General features: G+C 39.1%; 1 protein-coding gene across 1 annotated transcript in view; it reads left to right on the top strand.

Annotated features, from left to right (window-relative positions):
- The first annotated feature begins 1,284 nt into the window (after positions 1 to 1,284).
- ZNRF2 (zinc and ring finger 2) overlaps positions 1,285 to 24,082 on the top strand; it is a 97,229-nt gene continuing 74,431 nt past the window's right edge. The window contains exon 1 of the mRNA XM_029233317.1: positions 1,285 to 2,791. Coding sequence (XP_029089150.1) covers positions 2,341 to 2,791 — 451 coding nt within the window. The 5' untranslated portion in view covers positions 1,285 to 2,340. The remainder of the gene's footprint in view (positions 2,792 to 24,082) is intronic.

Consider the following 24,082-nt stretch of genomic DNA (forward strand, 5'->3'; position numbering starts at 1 on the left):
TTTATTCCATATTATAGTTATCTAAACTTTTAAAATGCATAATGTATAAATGATGTATAAAATTTTATACATGATAGAGTATATAATGATGAGTATGAAACTCTTTATCAGTTGTTAGCTCCTCAGAGACTTGCAAAAGTCTTTTACTCCTTTTTAAAAAATCATAGTTTATTACTTTTCTCTGTTAACAGTAAGTTCTTGCCATACTGGTGACAAATTCCTGCTGAACGACAGTTCTGCACCCAAGGCCTCATTCAATAAAAGTTAAATCGGATCAAATCACTAGATGCCTTCTTAAACGAGAGCTTGTCATTCTAGTAACACTTTGGCGTTTCAAACTTTTCTTTGCTTACCAAGTAAACGTTGGTTTCAGTAAGCTCATACCCAAGATGAAAGAATGTTAGATTTGAATTGAGTAGCTTTGTGTGTGTGTGTGTATACATATACACACACACACACAATACATCAATATCTATACATATATCCTTCACTTCTGTTTATAAAAACTTGATTCTCATACCTCAAAGTGATAAAAATCATTACAAAGCTTGATACAAATGATTACATAAATGACTCATTACAAATATGGAAAAACGACAAAGTATTTACATCTGCATTTTGTACAAAAAACACCCGTTGCAATTATTTTCATATAGAGGACACTTTTAGGCATTTTAAAAACGGGAGGGTCAGAGCAGGCTGTCCACTGGGTATCCAGACCATGCTTTGCTACCAAGACACCACATTACAGTTACGAATGGAGTGAGAATTTTATTAATTGCCATTTTAGAGAAATTACCGGATTTTAAAACAGCAGGTACCCTCGAGATTTGATACCAAGATCCCAGGTAAGGAAACTAAAGTTCAAAAAGGTAAAATAATTTGCTTATTACACGTAACTTAGTTTTGGTCCCAGACCTAGACCCCAGGTCTCCTGAATCGGGTGCTTTCTCTGCGCCACAGTTTTTGCCCTACAACTGAAGATCAGGCTGGATTATCCTTAGTTCTATCAACTCCGTGCTTTCTCCACACTCAGAGTGTTTAAATGGGATAGATCTAATTCAGATCAAGTTGGCTTATGCCTCCTCGGTTCTTTCTTTTGTTTTCAGTCTTTTGTCATCAGCATTGGTAAGCTTCTGTTTTATTTAAACGACACACTCGGAGTAACACCAAGGAGGAAGTTGACACGCACCCAAACTAAATGACTCGGGACACAAGACCGCGCCATTCCCAGCCCCGGCTGGAAAAAGCTGAAGTAGACCCACGGTCAGGTCCGGCGTCCGAGGGCCACGTGCGGCAGGAGGGGCCGCCTTCTGGTTGGCGCTCCGAGGGGCTCGGTCCCTCCAATCGGCGTAGGCCCTGCGCTGGAGCGGGGGCGCGCGCCCTGCATGAGAGGGCGGGGCCAGCGACCTGTCCATCACCGATTCCGCGGGTGGCAGCACCTACCACACCAAGGCACCTAGGCGAGACAAGGCCGAAGCGGGAAGGCCGCGGCTGGGGGAGGCGGGGCCAGGCTGGCGGGAGCCAATCCGCTGGGCGGCGCCAGGGGGCGGGGTCACCGCGCGCGACCCAAACACTCGGGCCCTGGCGCATCCCGGAGCAGCGCAGCTTCTCCGCCTTCCGGTGAGAGGGCCGCTGAACCTCCTCCCCTCCTGGGCACCCCTACCTTCGTGTCCCACCTCCCCCACCACCCCCGCCCCTCCTTCACCGGGGGAGCGCGGTGACGGTTGCCGGGAAGCACGCGCCGCTCCTCCCTCCCCTCCGGCGTCCTCCACTCACGCGCCACCCGTTTTTTCTCCTTCTCTGTTAATAACAGCTGGGTGGCTGGGGGAGGAGGGAAGGTGGCCTTGGCTGAGTCTGGGCGGGCGCCTCCCACTCACCCGCGAGCCGCCGTGGGAGCAGGAGGATGGCGGCGGTAGCGGCGGCCGCCCGGGAGGAGGCGGTGCCGAGGCTCTCGGCGCAGAGCGCGGCGGCTGCAGAGAGCGGCAGCGGCCCGTCGCGGCGCACTAGAACCGAAAGCAGCGGCAGCCGCGCAGCCACCTGAGCCGCCCCTCCCGCCGGAGCCAGGGAGCAGCGCCCACGGGAGCCGGGACCTCCTTCCTCTCCGTCTCTCCTCGTCTCCCGCGCCCCGTGTCTGGCAGCAGGTCTCGCCCGCCAACCCCGAGAAGAGCGCGCCGGGCGCAGACCGCCCCTCGGGGCGCCGGGCTGCGGCCCTGGACGTGCGGGCTTCTGTCTGCGCCGGCCTCTGCGCCTCGACCCTGCCCTCTCGCTCACGCGCTCGCTCCCCCCCTCCCGGCGCTCCGGGCGCTGCGCGCGGGCCCGGCCCGGGACAGGGCGGACATGGGCGCCAAGCAGAGCGGCCCGGCCGCTGCTAACGGCCGCACCCGCGCGTACTCGGGCTCGGATTTACCTTCCGGCAGCAGCGGAGGGGCCAACGGGACCGCGGGCGGCGGGGCGCGAGCCGCGGCCGCCGGGAGGTTTCCGGCTCAGGTGCCCGGCGCGCACCAGCCCAGCGCCTCCGGTGGCGCCGCGGCGGCCTCGGCGGCCCCACGCAGCCGCTCCCTAGGCGGGGCCGTGGGGACCGTGGCGGCGGGGGCCCGCGCGGCGCAGTCCACCTTCAGCATCCCCAACAGCAGCAGCGGCCCGTACGGCTCCCAGGACTCGGTTCACAGCAGCCCCGAGGACGGCGGCGGCGGCGGCGGCAGGGACCGGCCGGCGGGTGGGGGTCCCGGCGGCCCACGCCTGGTGATCGGCTCCTTACCAGCTCACCTCTCGCCGCACATGTTTGGAGGTATGGCCCCTTCCCTCCTTGGCTCCCGCGGGCGGCACGTGGGCCGCGGCTGCGCTTATTTTTACCCTTCTCCTTCAGCTTCGGCGCCGGGGGTTCGCCGCGCTGCCGGGCCGGGTCACCCCTCTTGAGGGGGGGAGAGGGGGGGGAGAGAGAGAGAGAGAGAGAGAGAGAGAGAGAGAGATCGCCTCTTAACCCCTGCAGCGCCGCTGCCGCGCGACCCTTGTGTTTGGTTTTTTTTTTTTTTTTTTTTTAACACAAAGTGCACCCTCACCTCTTCGCTGCTCCTTAGTCCAGAAGGACCTTGTTTGCCCCCCGGAGGTGAAGGGAGCAAATAGTGTTTTAAAAACAAGCCGACGCAACAGCCCTGGTGCTTGTGGGTTTTAGTAGCAGGAAGTCAGGAGAAGACCCGTTGCTAAATGTAGTTCTATCTGGTGACTCGAGTGGTGAGCAGTTCTTAAAGGCCAAAAGTCAGAGTCTGAAATGAACAGATGAGTATTTGAAGAAGGGAGTTATCGTCTTTGGAGTAACTGTTAATATATAAAACTGTAATTATATCTGTGTAAATAGTCCCACCTGTTGCGTACACTTTAATTGGATGAATGTGTTAATGAAAAGTATATTTTTAAACCCCAGTAAACTGCTACTTTAGATAATGGTTAATATGAGTCCTGCTTAATTTGGACAGAGCATTAAAAAATTGAAAACAGTTTCTTAAGGAGATAAACTAATTATCATAACTCTGCCTGCAAGATGCAGTAAAAGCCCTAGGTGCTTTTGAAAAGCCATGTTCACTAGAGTTCAGGGAAAGACACTGAAAAATGGAAATTTTAGTAGTTAAACGATATGTGTTTATGTAGAAACAGAGGGGTAAGGGTGCCCCTGATCTGAGGAAAACAAATTCTACCTCTTCAGTTATGTTTTATGCTTATGAACTTTTTGTCAAAACGGTTAATGATAAATGAATTAAGACACCCTCGCTTCCCAGTTCATGAAAAGAGGTAGAAGTTAACTCTGGCTAGAGATGCAGACTATAGAAGATAAACGTTTCCATATCATTGCGTTACGCATCGTATTATCTGCATTCACAGTTGAGCACAGATGAATAGTGAAAACACCATCATTTCCATTTCTGCACCCCTTTTACTCATGTGCTTATAAATGTGAGAAATTTGAGTAGGTGGTTGGTAAAGTGGAATATTCAATAATGTAATTTATCTGCTCTGTTCTGTACTATCAGCATTCCCCTTAGCATAAATTAAAAATGGGAATGACATGTCTAGTTTTTTCCATCTTCTTAATACTGGTTTGTATATTCAAAATGTAGAACAACTCTCTAGTCACCTTACTTTGTTATTAAAGTGATTTCTGCCATGTAACTAAAAATATTGACTTTTCCTAAGATTAGCCCTTAAAAAAAAATTTTGTTTTTGAGAAAAAGAATTAGTGCTGACCATACTGTGATTTGTGATTCATAATTAACACAGCTGAAGGTACTGTAGTCACCACATTGAAGAATAACAAAAGATAGTTTCTTGAGAATGGAAGATTAGTGCAAAAATAAAGGCTAATAAGCTGGTTTTTAAAAAATGATTATCTTTTTAAGATTAAAATTTGCATTTAGCAGTTATGTATATTTAGAAGTTTGCTAAAGAAGGGGGAATAGGAAAGGGTTTGTTAAATTAGTAGTTTTTCTTTGGTATACTGATGGAGCGTCTTAATTCAGTTTTTTTATAGGGCTGATAATTTCTTTTAACAAAGAGTATATTTGTATGGGTTTATTTTCTTAAGTGTTTCATTCACAGCAGGGGTAAATAGTTGACACCTGTGCTATTAATTCATAGTAAAAGAGCAAATGAAGAAGACCTAGTTGCTGAAAGTTGGAGTAGTAAAGCGTTTATCTTTTTTCTTATCTAAATTCCTAGATTTGTGCACTTAGTCCTTTTAGTATTTTGGGGGTTAGGATGACTGGGGCCTGGTGGAAGCACAGTGACACTGAGAACTGTGGCAGCCTTTCTTAACCAAGTCTCTAGAGAATGGAGCTCTAATGTCTTAAGGCATCTATTGTATGCAATTAATTAATTTTTTTCTCCTGTGCATTTAGAATGTTTCTAGTTATATATCTTTCTTAGGAAATTTAAGAAAACAGTCATTCACATAATCTTGTGTTTGGTAATTGAGATGAGGAACCCCAGTTGAGGAAGTTTGGAAGAGGATCACAAATTACTTTTTCTTATTAAATGATGGGAACAGATCAAAGTGCCAGTACCTTAAATCCTAGTTAAGACCGGAAGATGGAATAAGGTGAAAAAGCATCTTTCCAGCAGCATTTGCTTTAATGAGATTTTTACCTGTATTTCAGTGGATGGGCTCATTAGGGAAACTTAATAGAAGCATGTTTGTCATCATCCTGAGATTTAGGGAACCAGGTGATGAATCTTATTATTTTAAAACCTAGGCTTTATTATACTCCGTGTTGAGTTAATTTTTTAGTATCTATTATAGTGTTAATGTGTTTATTCAGTTACAAGTTTTACAGATGTTTGGGCATTATAAAGTAACTCCATCTGAAAATTGAGAAAAGGGATATTTCTAAATTAGTGGGAAGTTATTTCTGTAAGTTTATAAAACTTATTTTAATTGATGTTTGTATCGTTACTGTCTCCTAATAGGGAAATATGGTGCTAATAAGATTCCAAATTATCTTTCCTTTAGAGGGTGTCATGTAATTTATAGAAAAGGAAAACCTAAACAATACCACTTTGTGAAAAAAAATTTAGAAGTCTGACAAGTTGAATTGTTACTAGTTCCGTCATAATGAATTACCAAATTAAATGAGGTTTTCTGTGTTGGTTTATGTTTTTCTCTCTTTGGGACATGTATTTTGGCTATATTCGCTCTTATTTAGTTCCCTCTAGAGAACCGGAAGAAAGGTGCTTAATTCACATATTTCAGTTTACAGAGATTTCCTAGAACTTCTTAGAACTGAATTATTGTATATCAGAATATGATTATAAAACATGTAGGAGTTTTTAGGTCAAGTAGGTTTTTCTTCTTTTTGTTATTCTTTTCAGAGTGCTGAGTTTAATACTATTACAGTGAACAAAAAGCCTTTTCTTTATCACGTTTGTTCTAAAACAGGTCTTTAAGGGAATAGTCTAATATTTAAAAGACTTGGTGGTATCTTAGAGAGGATTTTTTTGGCTCTATTGTGTCTCTACATTTTTTCCACTATCAAGTTGGCTAAATGTTCATAAAATCAATTATATGTGTGGTAAAATAGTGTTTAATGATCCAGCAAGGATGGCAGAGGTAAATTGGACTATAAAATTATACCAGTCAATGGAGTTCATTTCTAGAGAAACCATGTGGGCTTCTCTTACGTCCATGAGTTTGGAAGTAAAAAGGTAAAATGAATTAATCTAGACAATTTACTGATGGTACTGGGTTGCTTTTGGCCCCCTCCTAATTGATTGGCTTGAGTTTCTTTGGGCGTGTTGTGCCTATGAGTATTTCAGTCGTCTGATTGTAATTCAGGTGCCTCCTGTTACTTAGGAAACATGCTTCCTTTTATTGAAGGAGTTTAGGTTATCACTTAAAACAATATGTTAAATAAAATTTATACTTTTGGCAGACTTATTTCTCTTAATTTTCAAGATGGATGTGGGTTTTCAGGTGTTAGATTATCTCCATTAATTAACTGTATTGAATTGTACTCAGTCACTACTTCTTACCAGTATCTAGTGCTAAAATGTTTGAACTGGGGATATTGTGATTAATCTACTTTCTATTCCTGAATGTTCTTTTATTCAATTGAAGGCTTTTATGGGGTGGTAGAAGAGAAATGTCTGCTTCTTCTGAAGAAAAATGACTCTTCTAACCACTATCCCGTCACCCCCCCCCCCCCCCCACACACACAAAAAAGCAGCCCACAAGAACTCTGATGGTTAATGTTTCTCACTTGTAGTCTCACATAATCTTTAAACACTCTAGGGAGATCCCTTGTGTTGTATGCTTTGTTATGCTAAGGTGTGGACTCTGCCATGGAAGTCTTTGCTTTGGGAGTATTTTGAGTTTTCTTGACTGCAAGGTGGAAGGTGTGCCAGAGGGAGGAGTGGTTTGTGTTGCACTGGGCATTATCTGATATGAGAGCTGCCTGACCTAAGTACTTTTGATGCCTTGCTGTCCACGTAGCCAGAAAGAGCTCTGTTGTTTTACTCACAGGTAGTGTCTACAGCAAGTCCTTCGTCTGCCTCCAATTTGATTGCTTTGCCTGGTAACAAGTAAGTAGGTTATTTATTTTCTGGTTGCCAATACCACTAATTAGATACCAGTTTTTTTCAGTTTATTATTTATCTTGTTTTTGTAAGAATTGCCTTAATGTTATACTTACTGTTTATACTGGGTATATGTACAACCGGATATTTTAGCAAATGAGTTAAAAAAGAAGTATAAGAACTGCTTTTTGTAGCACAGTACCTCCTAAATGTTTTAATTTTGCATGTATGTACTTGACTGATGTTATTAATGAATTAAATTTGTTCTACGTTTATTTAAGTGTTTAGAAATAGGGGCAAACATGCCCTTTGTATGAAAAAAAAAGTGTTCAGAAATACCTTAGGTTTGATAGTATTCAGTTGCGGATAGTTTTCTATGCTGCTTATTAAATTACTACAAATTTAGCTGCCTAAAGTAACACATCTTTATGATCTCACAGTTTCTATGGGTTAGGAGTCTGGGTGCAGCTTAGTTTGGGTCCTCAGCAAGACTGCAATCAAGGTATTGGCCAGGACTGGGTTGTTTATTTAGAGTCTGGGCCGGGGAAGGGTCTGCTTTCAAGCTCCCTCCCTCAGGTTGCTGGCAGAATTCATTTCATCATGGTTGTTAAGCTCTTGCCAACTTGCTTCTTCAAAGCCAGCAAAGGAGAGACTAGCAAGATGGGCTGGTGCTACACTCTTATGTAAATATGTACATGTAATCACACAGAGCCCATTGCCTTTGCTGCATTCTATTGGTTATAAACAAGTCACAGGTCCTGCTCATACTCAAGGGGGAGGGAATGACAGAAAGGTGTAAATATCAGGAGGCAGGGATCACCTGTGGCCACACTGATTATAGACTTAGGTTGACCAGCTAAACATACAATTGTTCTAACCATATTTTTGAACTCATTATTTATTTACTTTGAAGAAGTTGTAATATTGTAGGTGTTAAGGGTTGTTTAAGTAAACATGAATTGAGCCCCTCCTAGGGGCTGGGCATTGTAGTTGTCAGGGGTACAAACATGGGGCTTCTTGCTGTTCTTGCTCAGCTCTCAGTTGAATTTGAGATGATTATACACTTGTAACAGGTGCTATGATAAGTAGGACTGTTAACAAAATACTTTGTTGAGGTATCAATACTAGAGCAGTCTAAGAATACCTCACGGAGGAAGATAACATTTGAACTGTGTTTTGAAGGATTTAGAAGTTTTCTGCAGGGAGGACAGTACAGACTAAAGAAGAATCCACAAAAGCCTTGGCTTTGATACAGAATCTTGAAAAGTTGTGTGTCTGGATTGTAGGGTCCAAAGAGGAATGATGGATGAGAACATGAAGCTAGAAGAATAACCTTGAACCAGTTGCTGAAGGATTTTACAGTGCTACAAGTTTGTTTTACTTAACCAAGTTTTAAAGCAGGGTGGTATCATGATCAGGCCAGGGGCACCATTACAATCATAGTTTATACGATGGCAGCCTTCAAAGCTGTATACAATTGCCCTGATGATGATTAAATTGCTTGTTAGGAGTGGCAGAGTGGTAGCGGGAAGCTATGCTAGGACTCTATTAGAATATAATTGGTGGAAGATGCCTAAATTGAAATCATGGCATAGGTGAGGAAGAGGATTCGATTGAGATTTCTAATATACAACTGATAGAATTGAGAACGGGGGTGTGTAGTGTTGTCATTAACCAATATTAAAAATAAAGAAGAAAAGAACAAGTTTTAGGAAATGATAATGAGTCCTTTTAGGCTTGTTAAATTTTGAAGATTTCCATCTAGAAGCATCTTTTAAACAATTGGAACTGTAAGTCTCTAATTTAGGACATTACAAAAAATTGAGAAGTGGTCAGTTTGCAGATCATAAGTGAAGCTGAACAGTGGGTAAGATACTGAGGGATGGATGTAAGTTGAGGAGCAAGCATGGAACCCCGGGGAGCAAGAATTTTAAGATACAGGCAGAGTAGGAGGCCAGCGATTACAATTAAAGCACAAGGAAAAGAAGTTGTTTAAAATGTTTTTTATTAAAATAATATGTGTTCATTAGACAAAACTAAAATGTGGAAAATACAGAAAGGTACATATAAGCAATTGCAAATCATTTGTAATATTACCACGAGAAATAACCAGAATAAAATGCTGATGTCTGTTTTTTCCACATATATGTCTTAGATAGAAAATTTGAAAGTCATTCTTGTATATTCTTTTGATTTTAAACCTTACTGATGTTCTAATAAAAGATTTTAAAGCTACAGATTTCCCTCCAAGAATTGGCTTTAGCTGAATGCCACAAATTTTGAAGCGTTTTGTTAACATTCAGTTAAAAATATTTTCTAATTTCCCTTGTGATTTCTTCTTTGATCCATGGGTTACATATTCCTTGATAAAATGCTCTTTCTACTTCATCAGTTTCTTCTATCATTTTTTTTTTTACAGCATTATTTTTAATGACTGCCTGCTACTCCAGAATTCATTCAATAAATATTTAATGAAGACCTACTTTGCCTTGCACTGTCCTGAGGATATAGAAGTGAAGAAAGCTCTGTGCTTTCATGGGCCTTATATTCTACTTGGGGGAGACAGTAAACAAACAAGTAAGATATATAGTGTGTCAGAGGGCGTAGAATGTAATGGAGAAAATGGAGTGGAAAGGTAGATGGAGATTGTGGGGTGGAGATTTGTCCCTATTTTAAATAGGGTTTTAGGGATAACCTCTCTGATAAGGTGACATTCAAGCAGAGACTTAGGGGAGTAAGCCATGAAGGTTCTCTAGGGGAGAAGCAAACCCAGGCAGAAGAACAGTAACTAGAAAGGTGCAAAGGTGTGATTGTAATGAATGTACCTGATGTGTTCTGGGGACAGCTATGAAACCAGTGTAGTTGGAGTGCAGAGGGTGGTAGAAGATGAGAGGAGTGGGGTGGGGCAGTCTCATGAAATGCCTCATAACCATTGACCTGGTTTTTAGAGTTTTGTTTTAGAGATGGGGAAGCATTAGAGAGTTTTTTTGAGATGATTGACGTAACCTGACTTAGGCTCTTAAAGGATTGCTCTGGCCGCTGTGTGGGAGTAGACCCTAGAGACCAAGAGTCGAGCAAAGATGCAAAAACTCTTGGCAAGAGATAACAATGGCTTGGACAGGGTGGCGGCACTGGCGTTGGTGAAGGCTTGCCAGACTCTAGATATCCGGTTCTTTGAAGATGGAGCCAACTGGATTAGATGCAGAGGAGTGAAGGATTAGCCAGCCCTTGAACAACGTGTGGGTTAAGGGTGCTGGTGCTCTGGGCAGTCCATTTTCATTTGTACGCCCCTCTGAAATCGCCATTCCTCCACATCCACGGTTAGGCGTGGGGGGGTCAACCAACTGCAGATGGTGTACTGCAGTATTTACTATATTGAGGAAAGTCCATGGATAATTTGACTCCCACAGTTCAAACTTGTGTTGTTCAGTGGTCAACTGCAGCTAGTTTGCAGTTTGGTGGTACTATTAAACATACTATTGCTGTCAAAATCCTGGCATGCAAATTGTTATATTTCTCCAGTTCTTAGAAATTTATCAGAGGCAAGGAATCGTTAGAACCAAAGATATGCATTTGTTCAAGGCATTTGATCTTTATTGCTGAAATTGCCCTTTAGAAGGGGCAACTTCTTCAAGCAAGGTATAATTTTTAGGACTATCCATATCATTTTTTTTTTTCTTCCCATGAAAACTCAAATGAGGTTTTTGGTACTTAACAAGTGCATATTGGTAGGTGCATTTCGAGTAATAGCTGTCAGAACCATTATTTTATTCAGTGTGTGTGTGTGCTCCCTCTCTCTCTTTTTTTATTTTTACAATAAAGAAATTCAGTATATCAAAAAAAAGAGTAAGTACATTGCATCATTTGAATTTAATAAATTCTGACCATTAGGAATTTAATAAATTCCTAATTTTTGCTTGAATTGTGATTAGTCCGTGATAGTTCATTAATTTATCCTATTTGTATACATGTGAGCTGAGAAAAAGAAAGAAACCATATATATGTGTGTGTGTGTGTATATATATATATATATATATATAGTGGGTTTTACATGTAATTTGTTTGAAAGAGCCAGGTCTTGGTTTGAACAATAAATGTTACTATTTTTATTATTGATTTTTATTTCATTAGTTGTTTTATCTTTTAGTTTCTTTCTCATTTTGTAGGTAATTTTATTTTCTCTTAGCTTCTTAGTTCATTTATTTTTCTTTTTTTTAAATAATAAAAGCATTTAAGGCTATGATTACTCTTCAATACATACAGTTACTTCCCACAGCTTTAGACATTTAGTATTTTCGTTGTCATTAAGTATACTTTTTTCATTTTAAGTCAGCTCTGTTGAGGAATAATTATATTAACTACATTTAGATTTTTTTCTTTAACCTGGGAGTTATTTTAAAGTGTAGCTGTGGTAAATTTTTAGGTGGTAAATTTACTGTTGTTCTTGCTACCCTTTTGTTATTTCTAGTGTCAACTAGGAAGGCAGCTGTGCACACCACTATATCACCAATGCTGCACAGCTCTAGTATTAACTAGGAATATTACATTGTAGTCAGAGAATCTGAAGACTTTTTCAACTGCACATGATAGATATACAATGCAAAATAGCATTAAATGGAAAAACAGTATATTGTCTCAAATTATTATAAAGGATCCTAAAATAGCCCACAGAATCAAAGGAACAAGTTCGGGAACCAGGGTCCGTGGAGCTGAAATTGAGCAATTCTGTGTGTGTGCGTGCACATCCACACCCTGGTTTCCTTTTGCTTGTTACCTAGTTTTATCCTCTTGTATTGATTATTAGGCCTTCTTTAAGCTGATGGCCTGAAGGCTCACCCTTACTTCCATCCACATGTTATCTGAGTGGCCTGAAGGGTATATTTCCCTCCAGCTCCAGCAGAAGGACTCTGATTTGAGTTCTGTGCCTATCCATAAATCAGTCACCGAAGTGTAGGAGATGGAATGCTCTCTCTGTATGTGCAGGCGGTATTCTGTTATTATGGGGAAGAGTTTGGGTTTTCAAGTCAGGCTGCCTGGATTAAGTCCATCCATACTGTGTGACCTTAAGCAAGTTATTTAATCCCTCCTTACCTTAGTTTTTTCATCTCTAGAATCAGGATAAAAATCTTGTTTTGTGGTATCGTGAGGCTTAAAGTAATCTGTATAAGGTATATCATTATTTTAAACTAACATTTGAACCTCCATCAAAAATGAAAACATTCAAGACTCATATCCCTCTTCTCATTCTCACCCTCTTCAGGAAGACCATGTCCTTTACTCTTCTCAACTTCTCAGATTTTGTAAAAAAAAAAAAAAAATCCAAAATTTTAGTTTTAGTTTTTCTATATGTCTCTGTTTCCACGAATCTCCCCTGAATGGTTGAATTAAGTTTTACAGTGCGTTTACTGTGTTAGTCAGATGGTAAAAACTTTGTAAATATTCAGTGTTCTTCAGATACATTTTGTATTTGATAACAAGGCTAATGATCACCAAAATTATTGTTTATTTACATCATATATAAAAACTTATTTTTTCAGAGAGAAGTGTTATGTTTTTATTTGTGTAAAGTAGGTATATGTAAACTGAATTTTTGAGCCAAAGAAAATAGGTATAATGTGGACTATACAAGTGGGGACAATCATAAAGTCTTAGAAATAAAGTTATGCTGTGCTTAATAATAGCTCTTTTTTCATAACCATTTGACTGTGCTACAAAACATTCTTAATCAGTCTGAATATGTTTTGTGGGTGGTTGGAGATGGTTGGGGGAGATGGTTGGTGAGAAGTTAAGGCAGGTCGGTCCTTTTGTTAAGTGTATGCTACTTCTCCAGGGAAGTATCTGAGAAACTTAGCATTTTTATATTGTATGATTTACTGCATCTCAGGCAACCTGGTTGACATGGCATTTGATAAAGGAATATACTACTTTGCTGGTGTTTTGACATGCTCTGGTCTGAGATCTCTAAGGTCTTGATTTGGAATTTTTCAGATTTCCTGTCTATTATAGCATGTCTTCAAAAAGTACATCTGGTCACCTTGAAATCTCAGTTCCTTAGTAACTCCCATGTTTCACTCTTTCCACCATCTTGCCACTTAAAGAGTTCTTCAGAGGAATGTCATTAGTTTCCTTAAGAAAAAAACGTAAATGAAGAATATTTAATATTATAGACCACTTTTAGTGTCTTTTTAAACATAGAACTAATACTATTACTTTTATGTATTAATTTATGGATTTGGAAAGTGATTTCACAAGCACTAACTCATTTGTGTCTCATAAGAAGTGTGTAGGGTAGATAATTTCCTTAGTTATTTGCAGATGTGAATCAGAAGTTAGATGAAGTACCTGCATTTGTTGTATTTTAAATGTTACTTATTCTGTATCTTAGTAATTAACTTCTAATTCAGCATCCTGTTCACAGTTGGCTGCTTTTCTTTTCCTGTACAATTTAAAAAAATTTTTGTTTAGTTTTGCATGTAGTCGCCAAACCCTCCCCCAGTTGTATATTTACATTTGTTCATAAGCTATGTATTCTGTGAATTTCATGTTCTTGTTAAATCTCTTCTGGGGCCTTCTGACCAACCCCATTCTGAATTAGTTATTGGGGGAGGTCTCTGTTCATTATCATTCTGGGAGTTTCATTTTTCTCTCAGGTTAAATCTCCTAGTTCCTTGGTCTCATGTCTTTTCTTTCTTCATGTATTACACTGTTTTTAGTAGAACGCACTCTTCTATGTCTTACTGAGAAAGAATGTGTGTAAAGTAAAAGACATTAAGACTTCAGTGTCTGAAAGAAAATATTTTATTTCTGCCCTCACTCTTGATTGACAGTTTGACTTGATATAGAATTCTAGGTTGGAAATTATTTTTCCTCAGAATTGTAATTTTTAAAATTTGCTCTGTTGTTTTCTGGCTTCTGGTGTTGCTGTTGAGCACACCCATGTCATTCTGGTTTTTGATCCTTTGTGTGAAACATCTCCCCCTACCCCCCACCCCAAGCATTTCGGATCTTCTTTAGCCCTAGGGTTATAAAATTTCATTATTGTATACCTTAAGATACGTCTGTGTTCATCCATTGCACTGCATACTGGCAGGCCCTTTCAATCTGCTAACTCTTTCATTTTGGGTAGTTTTTAGAAAATTATTTCTGTGATGATGTCTTCTTCCAATTTCCTTTCTCATTATTTCAGTGTTGGACACTTAGAGTGATCTTTCTTTTAAAAAAAAATATATTTATTTATTTATTTGTGGCTGAGTTGGGTCTTCGTTGCGGTGCACGGACTTCTCATTGCGGTGGCTTCTCTTGTTGCAGAGCATGGGCTCTAGGCACGTGGGCTCAGTTGTTGTGCCTCACAGGCTCTAGAGCACAGGCTCAGTAGTTGTGGTGCACAGGCTTAGTTGCTCAGTGGCATGTGGGATCTTCCTGGACCAAGGATCAAACCCGTGTCCCCTGAATTGGCAGGCGGATTCTCAACCACTGTGCCACCAGGGAAGCCCTAGAGTGATCTTTTGCTTTATCTTTGCTCTCTCTCTTTTTTAAAAAAAATATCTCTTTCAATCTCTTTTTGGGGGGATTTTTTTCCCCAACTTTATTTCTAACCTTTTAGTGAATTTTTGTTCCTGTAATCTTTTTTACTTACCAAAAGCTTTCTTTTTATAATGAATTTTTTCATGCATTCCATTTTTGTTTTGTGGGTACAGTATCTTTTTCTAAGAATATTAAAATGTGTTTTTGTGTACGTGTGTATGCATATGCTTTTTTTTTTTTCCTTCTTGATCAGTTTCTTCCCAGTTGCATTTTCCCTTTGTTTAGCTTCAGTCATTCATTAGGTTCTTTCTTCGAAAGTTTGATCATCTTTGGCTGGTTACTCATTCTTTAAGGCACTGAAAAGCTGATTGGAAGCTCTCTCTGCAGGTAAGGTCATCTATCTGGGCCATTTTCTGAGGAATAGTAAATTACTGTCTTTTCTCTTGGATGGTCATATTTTCCAGAATGGCTTTTCTCTTTTCTTACCTGGAGGACATTTTTTTTTTTTTTTTTTTTTTTTTTTTTTTCCTGGGGGACTTTTTTTTTTTTTTTTTTTTTTTTTTTTTGCGCTACGCGGGCCTCTCACTTCTGTGGCCTTTCCCGTCGCGGAGCGCAGGCTCAGTGGCCATGGCCCACGGGCCCATCCCGCTCCGCAGCATGCGGGACCCTCCCGGACCGGGGCACAAACCCACGTCCCCTGCATTGGCAGGCGGACTCTCAACCACTGCGCCACCAGGGAAGCCCGACATTCTTTTTTATACCAGTGTTCTAGGAGCAGATTGAGAAGAAAGTTGGGAGACTTAATGCTCAATATGGTACTTTCATTTAATCTTCATATTCAGTATCAGTAGGTATCTCTGCCTTTAGCTATTCCTGTTGTCCCCAAGTCCAGAAACTTGCCTCTTCAAACCTGTAGTGCTAGGGTTGAGAAGGAACAGTTGCCTCGTTGTTTGAAGTCAGGGAGGACAACTGGGGGGCTCTCACTGCTTCTTACATGGACTTGCAGTGAATCTTACTCTTTTTTGTCCTCTTCTGCCTGCCTGCAAATTCTCGTGCTTGGTGTAGATCAGGTTGCTACTCTGCTTTCCTGGTTCTGTGGTGAAAGTTACCACTCATTTATTTTCTTTCTATAGTCTAATGGATGGCATTGCTTTTTTTAAAAAAATTTATTTACTCCATCCTTTTACAGGCATATTCCCTTAAAAAATACATTTATAATGATTTTAGTTAGGATGTTTGGACTGAACAGAGGCTGGTAAACATGTTCAGGCAGTCATCCTTTTTTAAAAACAATATTTATTTGGCTGCGCTGGGTCTTAATTGCAGCACGTGGCATCTTTTTAGTTGCGACATGTGGGTTCTTTAGTTGCTGCATGCAAACTCTTAGTGTGGCATGCGAACTCTTAGTTGCAGCAGGCGGGATCTAGTTCCCTGACCAGGGATCGAACCCGGGCCCCCTGTGTTGGGAGTGCAGAGTCTTAGCCATTAACTGCAAGTTCTCTTTTTTAATTGCAGAAGAAATATGAATCCATGTCTATGAAATTTAGACAGTTCAGATGAAATGTAAGTTTCTTTCAGTCCTCCTCTGAGATCACCATCTCATTCTCCCCCCAAATGTCACTGTTATCATTTTTTGTATGTATACTTCCTAACTTTTTTGACAAATTCACTTATAAGTACAGAGAAAACCAGTTTTTTATGTGATTTTGCAAGGGAGGCTGTTGTTGTTAAGAATAACAATATGTGGTCATACTATATTCTTGTAAACCCTGCTTTTTTCTCTTTAATGTGTTTAAGAGGTTTTTATGTGGGAGGACATGGAAATGGAACTTTTTTTTTTAACTGCTACCTACTTACTGTTCCGTAATATGCATGAACCTGTAGCTTATTTAACCATTCTTCTATTGGTAAGCATTTAGGATGTTTATACTTTTCCAGTGTTGGGATAAACATCTTTATGAATATGTACAGATTTTTCTCAGGTGGATACTACAGTGACACCAACCATCTGGAGTTAGTGTCAGACTCAACAGGTTTAAGGGCACTGACCTGAGAAGACTGCCCTCACTTCAGATGTCAGGCACTCTTTGGGGGTCCCTAGGCCACCTGCATTTCTCCTCTGCAGAGATTGACCTGGCTCAAAGCCCCCATCCCTTTTCTCTAGTGGTTGGTCTTTCTGATGATTAACTCCATTCTGAATAATCTCATTAGCATAAAGTCAGGTGCCATCCAAGGGGCTAATGAATAATGAAAACACTCTTATCACTGGGAAAATTCCAAGGTTTTAGAAGCTCTGTGTCAGGAACCCAGGAACCAAGACCGGACAGGTTCTTTATTATACAACAGATTCCCAGAAGTAGAATTTTCTGGTTGAAAATTATTAATAGATATTGAAACTCCCCTCAAAGGCATTAGTAATATATTCTGCACCAGTGTATGACAGTACTGAATTTTCTATAGCTCTGCTGGTGTTAGATGTTATTATTTTTTCTTCCATTTCACTTGAAAAATTTTGATTTGCATTTCCTGATTGCTGGTGAAAATGAGCATTTTTCCATGTGTTTATTACTAGCCATGTATATTTTTTTGACTTGCCTTCTCAGTGCCCATTTTTCTGTTGGGTTGTTCATCTATTTTATATTGATTTGTAGTTTACTATATATTCTACAGATTAGTCTTTGGCTGTTTATATGTTTTAAATATTTCCTCCCAGGCTGTTGACTTCTAAGATTAAATTTTTATGAATTAGATTTATTGTGTCAATTCTAATGGTGCAGGGTTATGAATTTAAATTATTAAAATGGTACTTAAAAGTCTACTGCTTCCTATAAATGAAGAAAGGGTCTTTATTAATGGCAAGATTTTTTGGTGATTTTTAAATATCTTAGATATATTGGGTCTAATTTAATAGAGATTTAAATTATATGGGCCCTTGGCTGCCTCTTTCCCATTTTTTGGAACACTTGAACTCCTTTAAAGAGTAATTAAGAGTAAGAAGAAGAGAATGTTGTGGCAGTATGATGGGAGAAGTCCGAAAGTAATCACTAATTCTTAAAAATTCTGTGGATGGTATTTATCCACATCATCCCTCTTCTGTTTTATTAAAGATGATTTAGAAATGTCCATAACTCCAAGTGACATAATTCTATAAATATTAATTTCTCTATTATTTATTATATGTATAACATCTTTATAAATTGCTATGTGGTATGTTCTTTATGGAATATAGAAGTATGTAGTAGAAGACTTAGTTCTTCCTATTTAAAACTTTACCACTGAAAAGATATTTTAGAAGTTTAAATGCTGATTTTTTTTGGCACAAAACTTTGAAAAACACATATTATAAATAGCCCCAATAAATATTAATCAAGCTTTGTTTCTAGAACTCTTAGTTGTGTATGTATTGAATATATTTTAATATGATAACATGAATGTTATCATGTTCATATTGATCTTGTGTAATTTTGCTGTCATATCTGTAGATATTTTATAGTTTATAAAAGCATATTTACATACTCTATATCTTTGAGTAACACTTTGCAAGAGTCAGAGAATATAATTTCCTCCGTTTATAAATGAGAAGACTGAAGCTCTGAGATGTTAAGAAATTTGGCTTTTAAGTGGTATGATGACTTAAAAGTTATTAGTTCATAATGACTCTGAATCAGTTCAGTGCTTTTTTTCATTTCACCATGTGTGTTATTTTCCTATGGATGCTGTAACAAGTTACCGTAAGCATGGTGACTTAATATTTATTTATTTGGCTGCGTTGGGTCTTAGTTGCAGCGTGTGGGATCTTTAGTTGCTGTATGTGGGATTTAGCTCCCTGACCAGGATCGAACCCAGGCCCCTTGCATTGGGAGCGTGGAGTCTTAGCCACTGGACCACCAGGGACTGCATGGTGACTTAAAACCACACATTTATTATCTTATAGTTACGGAGGTCAGAGGTACACAATAGGTCTCACGGGGCTCAAAGCAAAGTGTTAGCAGGTTGATTCTGGAGGTTCTAAGGGAGAACCTGTTACTTGCCTTTTCTGGCTTCTAGAGACCACCTTCATTTTTTGGCTTATGACCCCTTCCTCCACCTTCAAAGTGAGCAACATTGGGCCAAGTCTTTCTCGTACTGCTAGCTCCCTGGTTTTGACTCTTCTGCGTCACTTTTCCACATTTTAAGGACCCTTGTGATTAAGTTAGGCCTAGCTAGATAATCTAGAATAATCTCCCTATTTTAAGAACATGATTAGCAACCTTTATTCCATCTGCAACCTTAATTCTACTTTGCCATGTAACCTAGCACGGTTCCAGAGATAAGGCTGTAGACATCTTTGGAGGGCCATTATTCTGCCTACCACACTATGATAAGTCTTGAATATCCTTATTGTTTAAGGAAAATGCAGTATTTTTAGTTATATAATATGTTACCAATAGGAGAGAAAGAAAAATGATTGAGTTAGAACTGTAAAGAAAGTACTTTGAGATAGCTATTGTACCTAAAAGAAAGTTATAAAGAATTCTTTATCTAAAAGATGGTTAAATGAGTATTTTTGAAATCTTCTGTGAAACAATGAAAATGAGCTGGTAAAATTTTAAAAACCTACGAACAAAAGAAAAAAATGCAGTGATCATCTGTTGTAGTCTATTGAACAATTTTTATTCATATTAAATTAAATATTGAAATTGTCTAGTTATAGAAATTCTTTGCTTACAGTCAGTAGGTCCCAGAGTATTTCATGGATAAACTTCAGATGGCCCATAAAGCTTTTGAAATTACATACAAAATTTTGTGGTTTATGTTCATTTTTCAGTAGGAATAATCCATAGATTTCATCAGATTCTCAAAGGAGTCTGTCATCCTAAATTGATTTAAGAACCATTGGTCTGTGAATTTTTTTCATCTCTGATTAAATTCTTGACTTCTTTTGTAAAGCTCTCTGATGTTTTTATATAGTTCTATTATTATACTTGAAATTTTATGTGTAAAACAAATTATTGAGCTTCTGTTATATACTCGGTGCTGATAGTAGTAATTGTAACATGGACCCTGTTTTCATCAAGCTGGGTAATTGTCATGTTCTTTTCTGTCTTTTTTCTCTTTTTTTTTTTTTTCCCTGAGCCTTCTCTAATTTTATTATTGTTGGGAACTGACCTCTTTGTGGAAAGGAAGCAACTACTTTTCCCCCTTTTTTTAAATTTAGGATTATTTTGCATATGTTGGAATGCACAGATCCTAAGTGTACATTTGAAGAGTTTTGACAAATATTTTGACAATACACTGTGTAACCAACACACAATCAGAGTAGGGAACACTCTCTTCATCCCCAAAAGTTCTCTTATGCGCCTTCTCAGTCATTTCCACACCACTTCCAAGAGGCTGATTAGGACTACCTATTTCTATCCTCATAGATTAGTTTTGCCTGTACTTTAACTTCATATAAATGGAGTCATATAACACGTACTTTTTCATGTTGAGGGTTTGGGGTAATTGTAAAGTAAGTTAAAAATGGGAGACATTGTAAAGGTTAATAAAATTCTGTCTTGCCACTCACATTTTCTCTATCCCTTTCACGCTACTCCCTCCCTAATCAGATACTGTACAGTAACACTGTAATGTGTGGACACTAAGCCTAAGAATACCCAAAGTGTTTAACTAATGATAGATTTATAATAGAACACTTAAGTGTATAAATATCTCAAAGAGAAACAATTTTAAAATTAATGCTTAAATTTATTTATCCTTATACTTTGTCCATTGGCAAAGTTTTTGAATGATACTAAATGTTTTAGATGGTATACACTATATCAAAGTGGGATATAGTGGTTAATTTATTTGCAAATTGTCAATTCTCAGGAAAAGGACAAAGTTCAGGAAACTTTGTTTTTTTAGGGTCAGTATTTCTAAGCATGGGAGAAATTTAACTTGTCCAAGGAATGTAGGGAAGTGGTTGAACAAAGATGCAGGAGTTGGGAATTTATTATGTTTTTGGTTTAGTCTAAATCTTTTAAAAATTAAGTAGACAGTGGCTAGACACATACTTTTCTTTCTGTGTATGTATTTCATTTTCATATATGAGTCCAGGAAGTATAAATGAGTCAAAGATCATATTAAGTTTTGTGTGCAACTTAACTGTAATCTAAAATAACAGCTAGATTGTAGAAATTCCAGTCTTATGCAAGAAGAACCAGAAGAAGGAGTTCTTATGGCTGTCGTGACAATGAGACAGATGTACCAAGTCTTGAATATGGATTCTGTATTCACCAAGGATGAGAACAGGAGGATCTGCTCATTTTTTATATGATGCATGTATTAAGCTACATGGATTGAGAAAGGTGATTAGGATGGCAGAACCTCAGCCTAGGGATTCCTTTAGTACCTATGGAGAAGAGTATTCTTAAAAAGCTAGTAAAAGGGCCTGACTAAAATTCCTAAAAGCAATCTGGGGCATGGTTAGCTGCATTCACTTTTTATATATTAAATATTTTTGGAAGGGTCATTGGTTATGGTGAGAAAAGTTCTACTTTGAGGTCAATAAAACTTGTTTTATGACCTTCATCTTTCATTCTCTTGGGCTTCAATTTCCAGGATAGACTAAAGAATAATGAGGCTTATAAAAACAACTACAACTATGTCCATGTCTTGGATTTGAATATACTAGTGCAGACAGTTCCCATTATTACAAACTCCAAAAAGGTAATTAAATTTGCTGTATGAGAACAAATGATTAGGACAACAGCCTAGAGGAGTATCCTCTTGTAGGTTAGTTCACTAAAGAGAGTCCTAATGATAGAAAGGGGCATGTTGTTGCTTGTTCAGAGAAGGAGGTGGTTTCACTTTTTTCAGAGGGGGTGGTGATCTAGTTCTGTCAGCATTATTCCTTGGTGTTCTGAAAGCAATCTTCCTCTGTCGGAGAGTCAAGAGCTCTGGAGGAATTTGAGAAATCTGACAAGCTTCCGCCACAGAAAGTTGAGGTCCGTTGGGGACCAAATTGTCTATCACTCCATAGACATTATTCTTGCTTTTGCTATGTATCCACGTACTTAATGTCTTAAGGGTTTTTTTTTTTTAAGAAAGTAGTTTTATAAAGTGGCAAGGACTAGGAAAAAAGTATTTCTTATACTATATATGAAAATGTGACAGTGGACTTTTATAAGCCAAAGCACAGCACTTAGATATTCTTTTGTATTTTAGCTGGCTTTAAAATTGAGTATGGAGGAAACTCAAACTGTTCTCATTATCATACACAGTCTGTGCATCTGATTTTTCTTTGTTTCTTATTCAGTCGAAAAATATTCAGTACCAGCTGCAATAGGCTTGGTAGGCTTTCTGGTACTGAGAATGCACAGGTGAAAACAACTTTAAGAAGTGAAAACTTCCTTAAGAAGTCTAGTGGACAGATTGTTTGGAAACAAAAATATAACACTGTGAAAATAAGTGTAAAGCAGTATGGGTTTTGTTTTGGTAGTTTTGTTACCAAATTCATGTATATCTGTGTCCATAAGGAAAAAAGACCAGAAGGTAATATCCATATACTAAATATTGGTTATCTGGCTGGTAGGAATACTGCTATTATATTTTCTTCTTAGGTTTTGTCATATGTTTTCTTATAGTAATACCTGTATACCTTTTATAAACAGAAAAGAACTGGTAGTAGTATTGGTAGTAGTATCATCATCATTGCTATTCTTATATTACTACTCCTGTACTACCATTACTCATACTTTCAGAGCTCATTTTCATACTTAAGTTTATCTGACTTCAGGTGTGTGCCTTTAGCCCTCAGGCCCCATGGAGCAAAATCTGCTTTGGGACAGTATCGTTGAGAGTTTAATCCTATTAAACACTGGTCCCATAAGATTCTCCTGGAAGAGAGAGTCCTGTAGCTAAGCAAGTTTTGGAGGTTTTTTTGGCTGCATTGTGTCGTCATTGCTGCGCGTTTGCTTTCTCTAGTTGCGGCGAGCAGGGGCTACTCTTTGTTGCGGTGCGCGGGCTTCTCATTGCCGTGGCTTTTCTTGTTGCGGAGCACGGGCTCTAGGCGTGCGGGCTTCAGTAGTTGTGGCACGTGCGCTCAGTAGTTGTGGCTCGTGGGCTCTAGAGCGCAGGCTCACCAGTTGTGACGCACGGGCTTAGTTGCTCCGTGGCATGTGGGATCTTCCCAGACCAGGGTTTGAACCCATGTCCCCTGCATTGGCAGGCGGATTCTTAACCACTTGGCCACCAGAGAAGCCCCCCATGTTTTATAACAAAGTTCTGCGGTTAAAAAAATCTGGTTAACTCATTTTAATTCAGTATTTCCCAAATTAGTTCAGTCATTTGACTCTTTTTTTCATTAGTCCTTTATTGATGTTCTGTGGCCCTTAAACTTTAGTGGGCATGAGACTCACCCTCACCCCCAGAGTTTTTGATTCAGTAAGTTTGCAATGGGGTCTGAGAATTTGTGTTTCTAACGAGTTTCGAGGTGCTGCTGATGCTGCTGGTCCGAGAATCACACCTAGTACTCTCGTTGTTAGGTGATTTGCAATCCCATTTTGCCTTGAGATGTAAACTTGTAGAACTTTTATGTTAGATTATGATGCTAGTGTTTTCCTGATCAAAGAAGGTATCTAAAAATCGGAAATAATTGTTTTTAGCATGGAAAGAGCCCTCAAAGGGTGTTTCATTAACTACATTATCCAAGGGGCATTATTTCCCTTCTATCATCAGTATTCCTCTGATACCGTGTGAGCTTCTTTAGCCATCTGTAGATGGAAATGATTAAACCTACCTCAGAAAGTTGTAGTAAGGATTAAATGATGTAATATTTGCAAAAGTGCCTAGTACTCACCACCTAGTGCTCACATTCCAAGTGCTCAGCACCTTGCTAATCAAAGTATGGTCTGTGGACCAATGGCATTACATTCGGGGGCTTATTAGAAATGCAGATATCGGCCCCATCCCAGACATACTGAAACAGAATCTGCATTTTAAAAATGCCCAGGTGATTTGTATGCACATTACCACATGGGAGGCACCGATGGTAGCATACACCTTGAAAAAAGCTTCCCTAGTGCAGTATGTGACTTATTCTCTGCTTTATAAACTGATCATCCATGGCTGTTTCTGTATAGATGTTACCAGTTGGAATATTACTCATTCTAGAGCTTAGAAATACTTTGTCCCAAATGATATCTACTTTAGTGTTTCCTGACTGTAAAGTAATGTATGCTATTTATAAATCTTGAATTCTATTGTTAAAATCTTGAAACAACACATAAAAGTATAACAAAGAAAATAAAAATTACCTGAAAATCCACTAAGATAAACACCACTGACACTTTGGTACACTAGTTGGTACATCTCTTTATTCATGTATATATGTGCACACCAGTTTGTTTGTTTTCTTTTTCTTTTTATCCCCCACACCTTTATCTGCCAGATAAACTAATCTGGTGCTTATCTTCTGAACCTTTGTGCTATGCATGGATATATATAGGGATTTTGTGGTTGTTTTATAAAA

This window comes from Monodon monoceros, unplaced genomic scaffold (genome assembly GCF_005190385.1).
Source record: "Monodon monoceros isolate NGI ecotype Baffin Bay Population unplaced genomic scaffold, NGI_Narwhal_1 Super_Scaffold_2, whole genome shotgun sequence".
Taxonomy (NCBI): Eukaryota; Metazoa; Chordata; class Mammalia; order Artiodactyla; family Monodontidae; genus Monodon; species Monodon monoceros.